Source organism: Vidua macroura, chromosome 10 (assembly GCF_024509145.1).
Source record: "Vidua macroura isolate BioBank_ID:100142 chromosome 10, ASM2450914v1, whole genome shotgun sequence".
Lineage (NCBI taxonomy): Eukaryota > Metazoa > Chordata > Aves > Passeriformes > Viduidae > Vidua > Vidua macroura.
In genome coordinates, this window is record NC_071580.1 from 8,996,446 (window position 1) to 9,012,244 (window position 15,799).

General features: G+C 40.6%; 1 protein-coding gene across 10 annotated transcripts in view; it reads left to right on the forward strand.

Moving 5' to 3' along the window:
• Window positions 1-15,799, forward strand: part of ABCC5 (ATP binding cassette subfamily C member 5) — a 70,715-nt gene that overhangs the window by 22,472 nt on the left and 32,444 nt on the right. For 9 of the 10 annotated variants that reach the window (XR_008438542.1, XM_053985912.1, XM_053985910.1 and 6 more), the window contains 17 exons: window positions 288-435; window positions 937-1,085; window positions 1,680-1,787; window positions 3,552-3,902; window positions 5,390-5,461; window positions 5,591-5,715; window positions 6,318-6,390; window positions 6,928-7,131; window positions 7,788-7,931; window positions 9,634-9,739; window positions 10,429-10,613; window positions 11,620-11,766; window positions 12,093-12,222; window positions 12,765-12,918; window positions 13,029-13,157; window positions 13,502-13,688; window positions 14,610-14,699. Coding sequence is in view for 9 of the 10 variants with exons in the window: in XM_053985912.1 (XP_053841887.1) it covers window positions 288-435; window positions 937-1,085; window positions 1,680-1,787; window positions 3,552-3,902; window positions 5,390-5,461; window positions 5,591-5,715; window positions 6,318-6,390; window positions 6,928-7,131; window positions 7,788-7,931; window positions 9,634-9,739; window positions 10,429-10,613; window positions 11,620-11,766; window positions 12,093-12,222; window positions 12,765-12,918; window positions 13,029-13,157; window positions 13,502-13,688; window positions 14,610-14,699 (2,502 nt within the window). In the remaining variant the exon portion in view is untranslated. The remainder of the gene's footprint in view (window positions 1-287; window positions 436-936; window positions 1,086-1,679; window positions 1,788-3,551; window positions 3,903-5,389; window positions 5,462-5,590; window positions 5,716-6,317; window positions 6,391-6,927; window positions 7,132-7,787; window positions 7,932-9,633; window positions 9,740-10,428; window positions 10,614-11,619; window positions 11,767-12,092; window positions 12,223-12,764; window positions 12,919-13,028; window positions 13,158-13,501; window positions 13,689-14,609; window positions 14,700-15,799) is intronic. The other variant, XM_053985916.1, reaches the window with a different exon arrangement.

The following is a 15,799-nucleotide window of genomic DNA, read 5'->3' on the forward strand; positions in this document are numbered from 1 at the left end:
TCAGAAACTTTACCTGAACTGGTACTATTCAATACTGGTAAAAGTGCACACCTCTTAAAATTTTTGTTGAGATTTGCTGTCACAAGTCTGATGCTTGGTGCAGATGGGGCAGGAGGAAATGAATGATGTTTCCAGCCTGAGTTTTATGGTAGAGCAGCAGTTGGCTGGCCCTATCCCTGAATCTCCTTTTCAGATTAAAAATTAATTTTCTCTGGTAATTACGAATTGAATGTACTTGCTTTTTCTGATTTGCCATTAATGTTTCATGGTGTTGTCTTTTGTTTCAGATGTTTGTGTCACGCCTCACAGCTTATTTCAGAAGAAAATGTGTAGCAACAACAGATGAACGTGTGCAAAAGATGAATGAAGTTCTTAATTACATTAAATTCATTAAAATGTATGCCTGGGTCAAACCATTTTCTCAGAATGTTCAAAGTGAGTTCCCACAGTCTGTAAATGTCTCCTTTGCTGTAGATACCCCACTGCTTTATAGCCTGGTGCATCCTGACTTTGTGCTGTAGGTGCTGCTGCATGGGCAGTGTAAGAACACTGTCATCCTTCAGGCTCCTCTGTGTTATGCATAATGGGTTGGACAAACAGACCTGCTTCTAAAATTTCACCTTTTAGTGTAATGATGTTTGTGGCATGACATTAATCTTAAATTTTTCAGTTTTCCTTTTATAATTTAATAAATGTGCTGGCAGCTCTATTTAAAAAAAAAAATTAAATCCCTATATTTGGGTGGAGATTACAGACCATTATTGTTTCCTCCTCTATAATTGCTTTCTTTATGAGAATACTTATAGTGTGATAAACACTAAAGTGTAGAGTTAGGCCTCTTACTCACTGATTATATATAGTGCTATGGTACTGTCTGTTTGATGTATGTACCCCCTAATCACAGTTCATATGTGGTGCCCCTATTTATATTTCTAGAAATCCGTGAGGAGGAACGCAAAATCTTGGAGCGTGCAGGCTACTTCCAGAGCATCACTGTGGGAGTGGCTCCCATCGTTGTTGTCATTGCCAGTGTGGTGACCTTTTCTGTCCATATGATCCTTGGCTATGACCTTACAGCAGCTCAGGTAAACTGATGGAAATATTCCTTATGCTTTTGCTTCTGTAGCTTTTGTGTTGAGCCATTTCTCGCATGGCTGTGCCCATGTGGCCAGGCTGTATCTTTGCTCACAGAAGTGAATATCTGATGGCTGTGACAGCAGCAGGTGGAAGTCTTATATTTTGCACAAAAGGCTCTTGGTGCTCTTTTGTCCTGACCTGCTTCAGAACAGGTTTTGGGCTGAATGTAAGTAAGTCCCCCTGTTTGGATGGGGCATTGGGGATTACTGGATGTTTGTTTTGCAGTGTGCTTGGATGCAAACAGCATAAATGTCTAAAACTAGGATATGAATTTGTGACTTCACTAGTAGATTAATGCAGACTTTGCTGGCTGCTGCATTTGTTAGACCTACAAACAGAACAGGTCTGTCACGGTCTGTTAAAAGCACTAGAGAAGGGGTTGGGTAGATTTGCTGTTTGAGAATATGTTTAATATTTAAATGGTTGTTCTTGGACCAGGCCTTTTCTATGGGTTTGACTTGCTGCTGTGCCATTTCAGCTTTTGGAAGGCTGGAGCTGTTAGAATATTGCAAGTGTGATTATTTTTCTTGTCTTGTTTTTAGGCATTCACAGTGGTCACTGTCTTTAACTCAATGACTTTTGCTCTCAAAGTAACTCCGTTCTCAGTGAAGTCTCTGTCTGAGGCATCTGTTTCTGTTGACAGATTTAAGGTAAGCAGTCATTTGGCCTCAGTTTTCTCTGTAAGTGTGGAGTGTTGTATGTGTTCAGTAGATGTAAAGGGAACACTTGGAAGGTAATGTGATTTTAATGGCAGAGAAGTTATATTTCTTTTCTTAGCATTCTAGATTATTGGATTCTGCAAGAGATACAAATGTAGTGAAGGAATATTAGCAGTTTAAGAATAAAATACCAGTGTGAGAAGCAAAATAGTCTGATTCAAAGATTTTATGATTTTGAAGTTGGCCACAGGAAGAGAAAAGAGTGAAGGACTCAGTGGCTCAGTGTATAATAATTTTTAACTCCATTTTAAGAACATCTATATGAAGACTGCAATATGTGTACAAAGAAATTTTATGCTTTGCTAATAAAACTTTTTGAAAATATCAGGTGTTAGGTAAGCAGGTTGACAAAAAACAGTGAGATTTTATCTGTGGTCATCGAAGCCTGAGGTTTTATATTTCCAGACCAGATTAAGTGACTGAAATTCCTCTATATCAGTAGATGGAGTTGTGATCTGGCAAAACAGATCTATGGCAGAAAATGTAAAGCCCTGATAATGAACAATCTTATCTCCTATCATGGGGATTGGAGGATGAATACACTTTGTGTGCTTTATGAACTCAAACGGGAGACCTTTACTTTGTCTTGTCTCTTGAAGATAACAGTGTATTACACATTGTGGAAATTTCCAGAATGGAAAATAGCCCTTTCAAAGTAAACACTTTCACAAGCACTGACAGATACATGGATTCTGTGTAATGCATTCATGGAACAAACTTCCATGTGAGAAAGCCAGAATCTGTAGAGTGATTTTGAGCTTTTGAGCAATTTTGCTTCATCTTCTGAGTCAGCCTAAAATCAGCCTTGCTTAAATCCAAGTGCACTTAAGGGAATTTTCTGGGAGGGAAGAGAAGGAAAAGGAAATTGAATTATCTCTGTTTGCCTATAAATTGTGTAGGAAATGTAACATAAGGTGAGGAAACTCTGACATCACAGTAAAAATGTAATTGACTTTTTGGCTCTGTAAATGAGTGTGAGCTTTCTTATGAATGTGTGATTCAGACATAGCAATTGCAAGAATAAGTAAGGCTGGGAATTGAGAATTTTTAGTGACAAAAAACTACTTGGTTCAAAACAAATTGTGTAAGTGGCAAACATTTTATCTTGTAATTAAAGTGTGTGAAAAATGTCTTCCTAATCTGTTGATTGTAAATACTGATGGATGTGGTGGAAAACGTGATGCAGTTGACTGACTTCTTGCCAAGCAGCCTGAGAGAGATCAGCTACACTTGTGCAAGATGACTTCTTCCCAGCAGAGAAGTTGATGGGTAAAGGCTCAAGTTAAAAGCCATTCTGTCTCCTTCCATAATGAGTTGGTGTGCAGGACAACTCAGTCACTTTATCTCAAGTGACCTCTCCTCTCCAACCTGTGTGTTCTGCTCATGTGTTTTTAATCTGGAACATACAGAGCTGCAGTTGCAAACAGTGTCAAAGGAAGAAGTGTCTGTCACATCACATCCAGAGTATTGCAGTTCTGTGAAAGTCGAGTGTATCCAAGTGCTTCCACCACATCCAGGAATGCCCCAGCCACTTAGCAGACCTGGAGTTAGTTTACACTAATGAGCTACCTTTTGCTCTTCAGCTTCCTCCTACTATATAGCCTGATGTGTTTTGCTGCGTGAGTGTGCCGTAGGCTTGTCTCCCAGTCTTGATCAGGTGTCTCATCTTTACACCTCTCTCACAACTCCTATCAGAGTTTATTTCTAATGGAAGAGGTTCATATGATAAAGAAAAAACCAGCCAATCCTCACACCGCGATAGAGGTGAAAAATGCTACCTTGGCTTGGGACTTCTCCCACGCCAGCGTCCAGAGCTCACCAAAGTTGACCCCCAAAGTGAAAAAAGACAAGAAAGTCACCAAGAGCAAGAAAGAGAAAATGAAGCTACAGAATGAAGGACAGCAAGCTGTGCTGGCAGAGCAGAAGGGCCATCTTCTAGTGGACAGTGATGACCATCACAGCCCCGAAGAGGAGCAGAAAATCATCCACCTGGTTAACCTTCGGCTTCAGAGGACCCTGTACAACATTGACTTGGAGATAGAAAAGGTAAGAAGAAATGAAAGGAGGAATTTCTGAGCTTTTAGAAGGCCTCATTATAGCTGTCCCCTGGAACAGAGAGCTGTGTGCTGTTTCATTTTGCATGAAATGGAGCATATTGCTTTTGTGCGCTCCTGTAATATCCATGGTAACTGCAGTATCCAGGATGCAGTGTCTGATCTTGCTGTAAACAGCTGTGCTGTTTTAGCAACTACATCTTAGCAAACAGCCTGTGAAACAAGGGCAGGCTGTATAGCTTCCACATCCAACTGAGGGGCTTGCAGCTCCTAGGACAGTGTGTGAGCCACTGAGCTCAGAGAACCTGCAGGGCACCAGGTACCAATGGGGTGCTGGTGAACAGTGTGTTCCTGCAGTGGCTTGATAATTCTGCAGTTTCATCTGTATTCTTCTGGGTGAACATTTTAGGTGATTAGGTGTTCCAATGGAGCATAACAGTGCTTTTCATTGAAGAATGTGCAATTTTCTTCCTTGAGAATTTTTGTACAGGTAGATGCAGATTTTCAAGAGTTGTAGAAGCATTTGGAGCTATTTGCTCCAAGGTGGGTAAAAGCATGTAAGATGTCAAAGAAAAAGCATTGAACTTAATACATGACATTATCTACACATACAAAAGCTTTGCAGTCTGGCATTTGGATGTTGTAATAGTGGGATGCATATATTTATGAAGAAATCCATGGTTAAATTGTCTTATATAGTTATACAAATAGAGGGATAGTTTAAGCTATTTTAAACAGTCAAAATACCTATATTTTAAACTCTGGGAGAGAATGCCTATAGTTTAAAAAATTGCCTCAAATAGGAGTACAGTTACTTGAAAATATAAAGGCTGGTTTTGTCTCAGAAGTCAAAAAAAAGCTGGTTTTGTCTTTCTCTGCTATCAAGAGAAGGCCAGCAATGTGTTCCACAAGCGTCTATATACCTTTCTTGTTCACTTTACATTTTTTACAAAAGGAATAAAAATAGTTTTGATAAATTAATTGTTTGATGTGGGTATTAACCCACTCATTCTATTGCAGAGAAATTCTTCAAAGTGACTGAATTCTAGTATTTTCTTGGTACATGTTCTCTAGCAAATTGGATCTAACTGGCAAGAAGTTTGACTGGACTTATATATACCAATTCTCTTTTCTTTCAGACTTCTTTCCTTATTACTCTCAAAAGCATCTTGGTGCTTTTGGTTTATTGATCCTCTGGGCCTGTAACCCTAGTAAAAAGGAAACTGATCTTCAAACACCTTTATTTTTACTTTTAGAGTTGATTTCAGTTTTATTTCACTGTGGGGTTGTGTTCACTCTATACAATTTGAGTATGTGACTGATACTGACTGACTCTTGCTTTTTTTGTCTATTATGTCACTTTAGAGCTGTCACTTCTATCCAACTGTCCTCTCAGAGGTACTAGAGGTAGTCAGGATTCTGACAGGGATGATGAATGTAAGAAATGAGTGCCGTAATTTTTTTTCCTTTCCTTTGTAGGGAAAACTTGTTGGAATTTGTGGCAGTGTGGGGAGCGGAAAAACTTCACTTATCTCAGCAATTTTAGGACAGGTGAGAGATCCTGTTTTGAGTATTTCTGCTCTTCTTTCCCATCTCCTATTTCACTTGTTTGTACTCTGTAGAATGCAGTCTGTTGTAAACACGTGGTAGCATGATCTCACAGCTGGTGTGTAATTGCAGATGACCCTGTTGGAGGGGAGCATCGCAGTAAGCGGGACCTTCGCGTACGTGGCCCAGCAGGCCTGGATCCTCAACGCCACTCTCCGGGACAACATCCTGTTTGGCAAGGAGTATGATGAAGAGAGGTTTGTCAGACTGCTTGCTGATCTTCATGAAAGCTTAGTCATTCTTGGCCCAAGTGTGGGAAGAATTTAATGCAGAGTACACTGCAGATAAAGCCTCTGTGCCCCTCTGGAGTCTAAGTCTCCTCTGAGACCCATTTAGGATCCTGCCTCTCTTGCATGTGGCCCTGTGGCTGGTGGCTGTCAGTGTGCCTGGCCCTGCTCCTTGTGGTGAGGCTGGGCCTCATCCTGGACCTCTGGTTGAAGCCAGCAGCTGTGAGCAGCACTAAAGTGGTGTTTGCTCTTGCTGTCCTGGCCTTGCCCTCTTCAGACACAACAACTGCTGTGTGCAATGTACTGACATCTTCCGTGGCCCACCTCCACTGGGGGACTTTCCTGTGGCCCTTAGCCAACTATCCCTGAAAACAAATTCTCTATCCTCACAATGCTTTTGAAGTAGGTGATTAATTATTACCCTCAGTTTTCTCCTGAGACTCCAAGGCAGATGATTTGTTTTAGGCTGCTGGAGTATCTGCTATTAGTGTAGAAAATGATATAATGCTGTACTAGTTAAATAATTGTGGGGAAAATCAGTGTTCTTAACTATTTATCTACTTGTTCTTCAGATACAATACTGTGCTGAATGGTTGCTGTCTAAGGCCTGACCTGGCCATCCTTCCAAATGGGGACCTGACAGAGGTATATTTTGCTTATACTAAACTAATTAATAGATGGAGAAAAGAGTTCTGGTTTGGCAGGAGAAACTGGAACAAGGGTGCATCAGTCTAGGGTGCATATGAGCCAAGCTGTTGAATGCATTCTCTTGAGCTGACCTTAGTGGGCTGTGGACTGTTAAAAGTTATACCCTGTTTTTTACTGAGATGTTGACTGTTTGGGAATTTCTTTTATTGTGTTGTAAATTTAGCTGCCTTAACAGGACCTAATTGAACTTGATTTAAAATACCTAAGGAAAAAATGGCTATGTTAATTCATAAAAGGTAAAATAAGCAAAGAAAATACTGCCACATTTCAAGCATATTAACCTTGAGTTTGAATGTATAACACATGTCACAAAGTGGACACTTAAACTTGAATACATATATGTATGAATATAAAATATTATGGGACAGTATCTATATAAATATATAAAAATGATTATTATGGTCTGCTTTATTCTGGTTATCTATGTTGCATGGTGCTGAAGAAATACAATGATGGCTGTGTGTCTGTGTGCAGATTGGTGAACGAGGGGCTAACCTGAGTGGGGGACAGCGTCAGAGAATCAGTCTGGCTCGAGCCCTGTACAGTGACAGGGACATTTACATCCTCGATGACCCCCTTAGTGCCTTAGATGCTCACGTTGGAAATCACATTTTTAACAGTGCAATAAGGAAGCACCTGAAGTCAAAGACTGTCCTTTTCATCACACATCAGCTTCAGGTACTGAATCTCTCCTACTTTCTTTCTTGGACCTTCTTGAAATGGTTTGTTAATCAGTTGCCTTCATACTGGAAACTTCTGTGCCCTGACCTGTGACAGAACAACCCTGTCTGTCTATAGAATGTGTGGTTTACATTTATAAACTAGGTTTGCAGATGTGCACGGAGCACAATTTTATTATTTCATATCAGTGCTGCTTGGTGTCTGATTGGGACTGGTAACCCTTGGCTAAAGAAAATGTACCAGAGAAATAAATACCTGTTAAAAAATATTTTTGCTAACTTGCTATAAAGTTTTTTTCATCACAGCAGAAACAGTTATATTTGGTGTCAGTAAATCAGAATTGATGTACCTGAGATTTTTTGCTGTCTTCTGTGCATAGAAATATTAGTGCTTAGTCTATCAGTATTTGCAGTGTTTAAGTATCCTGAGTCATGTCTTCCAGAAGAGATTGGTTTTGATAGGACACAAACTTTTTATTTGTGTAGTGTGAGTAATCATGGTGCTATAGCCAGAGGACCTCTGAAAATCAGCTGTCTGTGTGGGAATAGGTGTGCTGTGTGCCAGTGTCTACAAGCTACTGAGAAGGGTTGTGTGGGAGTGTTTGGTTATTGAGCATCGTGATAGAGACTTGTTCTTGCTGCCACTTTCTCCAGTACCTTGTTGACTGTGATGAAGTGATCTTCATGAAAGAAGGCTGCATTACCGAGCAAGGCAGTCATGAGGAACTGATGAATTTAAATGGGGATTATGCAACTATTTTTAATAGCCTACAGCTGGGAGAAACACCACATATTGAGGTACTTGTTTATTTTAAAGTGCTCTGAATCTTGACTATTCTGAGGTGAACCAAGTGATGATGTTGGAAACCTGGAAAATGGCTTCATACACTTTCATGTGTTGATCTGACCAATAGATTTCCTATAGAATAATCTCTGCTTCATTAGCACTTTGTCACAGTTTGTTTTTAGGGAATGTGTGCTAGAGAGGACTCTGTCAATGAGCTCATGACTTAATCATGAAAATATTGTAGTGTCTCCCCTGGTGATGCTCAGAGCAGGAAGTTCTTCTCTTATTGTACATATCACTCCTTAATTTACCTCTGAATTAGCTCAGATCATTAACAAGTTTTATCTGAAAAACTTCTTACTGGCTTGTTGCTATGCTTTCAGTGGAGTGTGACTGAGGCACAGCAGGTGTGACACAACTTGTCAAAAGTTAGATGTGACAGTATTTTGGAGGCATAACTGAAAGTACTGTGTTTTGGGAGTTTGAGAAAAATGTTTTGCTTTGACACTAATTCTGTTATGAAAAAGTCTATAAATGCAAACTTGAATATGTGCTCTAGTATTTCAGTTGGTGCAAAAATTGTAAATCTAGAAAATAAGAACCATTCAGTACAACAACATCTAAATTTTCAGCAGTTTCATTTTTCCCACCCTTCTGCTCTTTGTTTCCTGAAGTTAATCTCTAGAGTAAGGATCTTTGCATTTTCATTTGTAATAACTTGTCTAAATTTTGTTTGCATTTTCTCTTAGAAAAGATTAAAAGCACAACAACAGTTTATTTTTTAAGAGATGAGAGACTCCTTACTCATGAGACATTTAAAACATTTCTGAGAAGGAAGCATTATAAGAATTAGATATAGAAGGAGCTTGGTGACACATTCTCCTGAGAGATATTTGTGAAAGAAGCAAAAGGATATAATGCATTGCTCTGCATGTCCTTTGAGGCATGAAGATAATAGTTCTGCCATTTTAAGACTAATATAATGATAGTGAACAAGAGATTCTCCAGTCTTCATGCTTGGCTGACCTTCAATGTTGCTGTAAACATTAGCTCATGGAAAGACCATTAAATTGCATTCCCTGTGGGATAAGAATAAATGGATCATCAGTTGGATTCTCTGTGGTTTGATCTTGTGCAAGGTGTGGGAAGGCAGCCCTGAACGTGGTGTGTAAGGGGTTTCAGTCCATGTGGGCTGACTCTGAACAGGCAGTAACTCCCAGTTATGGAAAGATGGCTGGGTTTAGAGCAGTGCTTGTGTGTCACTTTAGTGTTTGGATATTGGATTTCTGGAAGATCAAGTTAACCTGACTTTTCTTAAGAAAGCTGTCATGAAATGTCTGTAAGTGCTAGGGTGCTTGGGGAAAAAAAGCCTCTTTAAAAAAATGTGAGTTATTTTTACAAGGGATAAGGAGATTATATCTTTCTTGCACTAGTAGAGATATCATTCCTCTACTATGTACACTCATAATTTCACTGATCCTGGAAATTACCCTTGCACTCTACCTGTACAGGTTGGTAGTAGTTCAGATTAACAGAGGAGGAGAATTTAGTCCACCAGAGTTGGCAATCATCTGTAATAACTGTGAAGTTAATATCCTCCGTGATGAGCTATTGAAAGCCTTTGTCCTTAGGTGGCAGATAAATAAAAGTTGGTGTTTAGATATGAAAATGTCAAAGCAAACTACTCTGTTTAGTGTCACTGTTTTCCTGCAGATTAATATAAAGAAGAACACAAACAATTCATTAAAAAGGCCCCAGGATAAAAGTACCAAAACAGGGTCTGTGAAGAAGGAGAAAGTTGTAAAGAAGGAAGAAGAGGGTAACTATGTAATCAAATTTCTGGCTGTAATTATTTTGTACTCCAATAAGCTCAAAACATGTGCTTCAAAGTATACTGTCAATGTACCTTTCAGGGTTTGGAAGCTGTCTCAATCCTAATCACTTAGTGTGGTTGATAGGAGACAGGCAGTGGGCAAAGAACATTCATTAATTCATTAAATATGGGTGCCTGTACAATGTTTTTAAGTTCAGTCAGGCTCCTGTTGGTCAGATGCCATTAGCACAAAGGAGCTGGTACTGCCTTGTCTCCCACACCACCTCTTCCTCCTGTCCTAAGAGGGCCATGTGTACAGCTTGGCACTCAGTCCTGGGCAGGACATGGCATTTATGGGTCTGACCTCTGCAGGGTCCCTTAAGGGAAGGTCTGACCTCTGCAGTCTGTTTAATGTTAGCTTTGAACTTCAGGGTTTAAAAAGCAATAGTGATGCCGATCCCAGCCTAACATTTAAGTCTCTGATGAGGCTTTTTCAGCTGTACCATGACTTAAATGATACTGCAGAAGAAATGTGACTTCTTGAAAAACTGTTTGAACCACTAAGTATGAAGTAAAGTGTATGTTTCTGAAAGTACTCTGCACAATTTGAAAGACTAATTTTGTGAGTGTTCACAAATTTTTGGGAATTTCATGGAAGAGCTTTCCTCTTTCCCTCTTCATCTTCTATTTCACAGGCCAGTTGGTCCAGTTGGAAGAAAAAGGCAAAGGCTCTGTCCCCTGGTCTGTTTATGGTGTTTACATTCAGGCAGCTGGAGGCCCCTTTGCATTCCTCATCATCATGGCACTGTTTGTGCTAAATGTGGGGAGCACAGCTTTTAGCAACTGGTGGCTGAGTTTCTGGATCAAGCAAGGCAGTGGAGTAAGTTCAATAGCTTTTCTACTCTTGTGTCTAATGGGCTGCAGGTGTTCTGCTAGACTAATCCCAAGCAGTCCTGCAAGACCAAATGCTGCTTCCTAATTTAAATAAATTGTAAGGCTCCCCAGGAGGTGGTCTCACTAGGGAGTTCACCTCCAAGAATAAGAGAGCTCCAGTAATAAGAAAGGTATAATAACTTATGTGGTTTAATACTGCCCTCTTGTTCCTTTCCTTGGTTAGCCTAAGAAAAGGAAGTGAAAATATGAAAGGAGCCAATAAGCTAATTTTAGTGTTATGTTTTGTTTAAATGTGATGTTATATCTAACAGGAAAATTTTTGTTAAAATATGGCTTTGAGTCAAACGACTTGGGAATTGCTTTGTAGATTCTGGGATGGTTTGGGTTTTTTCCCACTCTCAGGACTTTGATTGCAAGTCTTGATGCATTTAAAACTCCAAATATAACTGCAAAAGTTTTTTGTGGGGGCACAGAGAGCAAGGTATGAATCTCAGAGATAAATAATGAAGTGCTGATGGCCAACAATATTAGAATCAGCAATGAGGTCCTTAAACACACTTAAGAATAGAAGAGAGAATGAGAATATATAACAGTGTGACCATAAAGAATTTATTGCATAGTTACAGAAATAAGTGTTTGATAAAGATCTATCCAAGGTGAATATGGCTGTGTGGTGGTATCAAAGTATCTGACATTGTTCAGAAGAACACAAGAAATAAGCATGAAATGAGAGATTAGGAATCAAATTAAATAAGCATTGTGGTAGTATTTTGAAAGATTTTGTAGGAAAAAGATCAAGGGTTACAAATCTACAAGTCAAGCATCTCTCCCAGGGAAAAGTTTCTGAAGTTTCAGTGGTCACTGAAGTACTTGAAAGAAGACATATCAAATATAGTGGGAGAAGAAACAAGGCAGTTAAATTCTACCATATGTAATGTATGCATGCTTCATCCTTGTCTTAACTAACCTCTGAAACCTTGAATTTTCTGCAGAACACCACTGTGACTTTGGGAAATGAGACTGTCATAAGCAACAGTATGAAAGATAACCCTCACATGCATTACTATGCTGGCATCTATGCACTGTCTATGGCAGTTATGTTGATCCTGAAAGCTGTTCGTGGTGTGGTCTTTGTAAAGGTATGTACCAGTGCTGGTGTTTGCTTCCCCCTCCTCCTACTTCTGCAAATTGCTGTCACTGGTTCTTTTGGTCATCTCCCGAGAGACTTTTGAACCAGAGTCAGTCATGGATTGTTTCCATATGGCTATGTTTCTGCAGCCAGCTCTTGAGGCTGCACCATGTTTCTGCTGAACTTCTGGTCAAATTAATAGCTTCCTTCATTGGTTGGAAGCATGGAATGCAGTAAAAAACCTCTTATGGTTGGAGAGAGAAATGGAGTAGAATATTTGGATGGCAGGAAGGCAAACACTGCTTTATAACCCTGAAATGTTTTCTGGATTGTCAGGGAACTCTTAGAGCATCCTCAAGGCTCCATGATGAGCTCTTCCGACGGATTCTGCGTAGCCCCATGAAGTTTTTTGACACTACACCCACTGGGAGGATCCTCAACAGGTTTTCCAAAGACATGGATGAAGGTATCTCTAACTGTGTGCCCTGTAAATCCCACATTCAGACCTCCCAGTTAAGTCCTGAATACTCTCCAGTCTGTTGCTGTTGGGGTGATTGTACCCTATGTCTGTTGCCAAATGTGCACTTGCAATAAACAAAGCAGGAATTGGGATATGCCTGGGTTATGATTCTAGAAGGCAGCTGATAGCTCAGGTCTGAGCATCCACTTATGAAGAAGGAAATGTGCTACTGTTGTACCTCCAGGCTGCACATGGGCTCTCAGCAGTTAATGCAGGAGCAACTTAAAACATTAGAGTGAAGCTGATGTGCAGCAGAGGTGGTAATTAGGTCAGAGTTACATCATTGATAGTTCTGCAAATGGAAATAATTAGACTGCCAGTAACTCAGAAAGCAAACACATCCCAATGAAAATTTACATTTTTAATTTGAATAAACTAAGAGAAATCCATGTGTTTGTTACTGAGGTACAGATGGACTGAGTTGATTTCTATGGGTTGTTTTAGTTTTCTGTACTCAAGATCTTCCTCTTTTCCTTCCATTTCCCCAGTTGACGTTCGTTTGCCATTTCAAGCAGAAATGTTCATCCAGAATGTCATCCTTGTGTTCTTCTGTGTGGGAGTGATTTCTGGGGTTTTCCCCTGGTTCCTGGTGGCAGTGGGGCCCCTCATTGTCCTGTTCACAGTTCTGCATGTTGTGTCTAGGTAAGTGCATCAGCTGCTTTGGCTGAAAAGGTACTTTCACCTTCAAGTACAACATAGTGGTTGGCACATGGTGGTTCTGCATGAAACTCAAAATGCTTCTTTCCTTCCAGAGTCTTTATTCGAGAGCTCAAGCGTCTGGACAACATCACACAGTCTCCATTCTTGTCTCACATTACATCTAGCATCCAGGGTCTCTCCACAATCCATGCCTACCACAAAGGACAGGAATTTCTGCACAGGTCAGTCTAGATATCCATCTGGTAATGGTGGAGCACAAAGCTGAATACAACAGCTTCTGGCATTCAGAAGGATTTATCACTGGGGTCCGATGGATCATTGACTCTATGACTGAAAGTTACTTTTCTGGGGAAAAAAATTGAGAGAACAGAGGGATGGGTGAGGGAAAACTGGGAAGAGCAGTGGTGGGGGAAAATTTGCAAACCCTGACATCATGTTTTGGTTTGAAACTTGGTCAGTGATGAGTCTTCCCACCCTGAATCCTGAAACAGGAGTTTAAGTATGTCTGATACTTGTAGAACATCAGGCTCATGGAGTCTACGAACCTTTATTGTGTTTGTTTCAGGTACCAGGAGCTGCTGGATGACAACCAGGCTCCGTTTTACCTGTTCAGCTGCGCGATGCGCTGGCTGGCCGTGCGCCTGGACATCATCAGCATTGCTCTGATCACAACCACTGGCCTTATGATTGTCCTGATGCATGGCCAGATCCCTCCTGCCTACGCTGGGCTGGCCATCTCCTATGCTGTGCAGGTGAGTGTGACCACATACTGTAATACTTAATTTCTCTTTTAATGTAGATATTGCTAATGAGCAAACAGTGTCCAGTGCCGGCTCAGAGGAGCTGCAGGGCTCTGAACACTTGTGTTGGAGCTGCTGTTTGGCTTCTTCTGCCTCCTTGTGGTGCTGAGGGGAAATTAAAGAGCTTAGACACCGCATATTTAAAGCTGTTGCTCTTGGGAGAAGTTTCTAAGCTGCTGGTTTCTCAAGGGATTCATAAATTATGGTGATTTTAAAATGAACTATTTAATTAACTTGTCTTGAACACTTTAGTTATATGGTGCCTGATGTCAAGAATATCAAATATCATAGAATTTTTTAGTTTGGAAAACACCAAAAGGTCATTGAGTCCAACTATTACGTCAGCAATGCCAAATCCACCACTAAACCATCTACACAACTTTTAAATACCTCCAGGGATGGTGACTCCACCACTTCCCTGGGTAGTCTGAGTGCTTGGCAACTCTTTTAATGAAGAAATGTTCCTAACATCCAATCTAAATCTCCTCTGGCACGACTTGAAGTTGTTTCCTCTTGTCCTATTGCTTGTTAAGTGGGAGAAGAGAGCAAACCCCACCTGGCTACACCCTCCTTTCAGGGAGTTGTAGAGAGTGATAAGATCCCCCTGAGTCTCCTCTTCTCCAGGCTAAGCCCCCCAATCTCCCTCAGCTGCTCCTCACAGGACTCCAGACCCTTCCCCAGCTCTGTTGCCCTTCTCTGGACATGTACCAGCACCATAGTATCTGTTGCAGTGAGGGGCCCAAAACTGAACACAGGGTTCAAGGTGTGACCTCACCAGTCCCAAGTACAGTCACTGCCCTGATCCTGCTGGCCACATTCATCTCTTAATAACAAGTCACAGCTCTAAAAATGTGTTTTCTTTCACCTCTTCAGTTAACAGGGTTATTCCAGTTTACAGTCAGACTGGCTTCAGAGACAGAAGCTCGTTTCACCTCAGTGGAGAGGATTGACCACTATATCAAGGTAGGACTGCATTCAGCTGCCTGTTTTGAAATTTTGTGTGGTTTGTTACGTTGCTGGCCTCAGCCATAGTCTGCCCTAGTACAGAATGTACGTTCCTGATCTTGGAAAGGCACTAAACCCTGTGCTGTAACACTGCAGAGTGAGTTTGTTTTGTGAAGCACACGTATCAGCACTGGGGGGCTGAATGGCCCCAGAACTGGTAGAGGCATTGCTGGGTTTACATAAGCTATTGGCAGTTGGCTGACACAGTAAAGAGTGGAGTGTGTGAAAGGGGTAACTTGGGGATTCAAAACATTATTTTACAGCAAAAAGATGGTCTTCTGCCATCCTTCATTCCAAACCTAATGGAATTCCTTAATTTAAACAGAAATAACAGTTACTTTATCTACAAGTAATTCCACTTCAGCCTAACAAGCCTACTTTTCCACAGCTGTCTTATGTAACATATTTCTGCATGCTTGAAAAGTCAAGGGAATGCTTTTACTACAAATATGAGAAATGTGCTCAGCTGAACATGATAAATGTGCCAGGCTAAATGCTTAGCAAGCTGCTCTGATTATCTGTAACCCTTTCTTTGTAACTGGGATTTGTGTGTACAGAACTGGCCATAGGTCAGTGGGGAAAGTGTAGCCAGGAGAAAGCCTCCTACTGGGTCTGGTGTGTGAGGTGAAAGACTTTTCCATTTAATGTTTCCTGTGAACCTCAGAGGGAGATTTATTTATTTGGTAAATCTATTTAACACATTTAGTAGGGCTATTTAGTAGTTGATATTTGTAGCTTTTTAAAAGTGTGTGGATTTAATCCACAGGTTAAAAAACAGAAGAAAAAAAGCCCCAGACCTGTCTATTCCCCCCAGTTAAATAAATCCTCTGGAGGCATCTAAGTAGAAAATTTCTGTATATGGAAGACTTGGTGACCACACTACTTGACGACTGTGCCAAATATTGTATCTCTCACTGGGCTGAGATGGATTTATCAGTCAGGCCCTTAGTGGCAAAACCTGCAGTTGTAGGTTTTTGTTTGGGGTTTTTTAAAAGTTATGTCTCTCATTCTATATCAAGCAACACTACCTGTGATTTTAAAAGAAATTGATCTTGAGA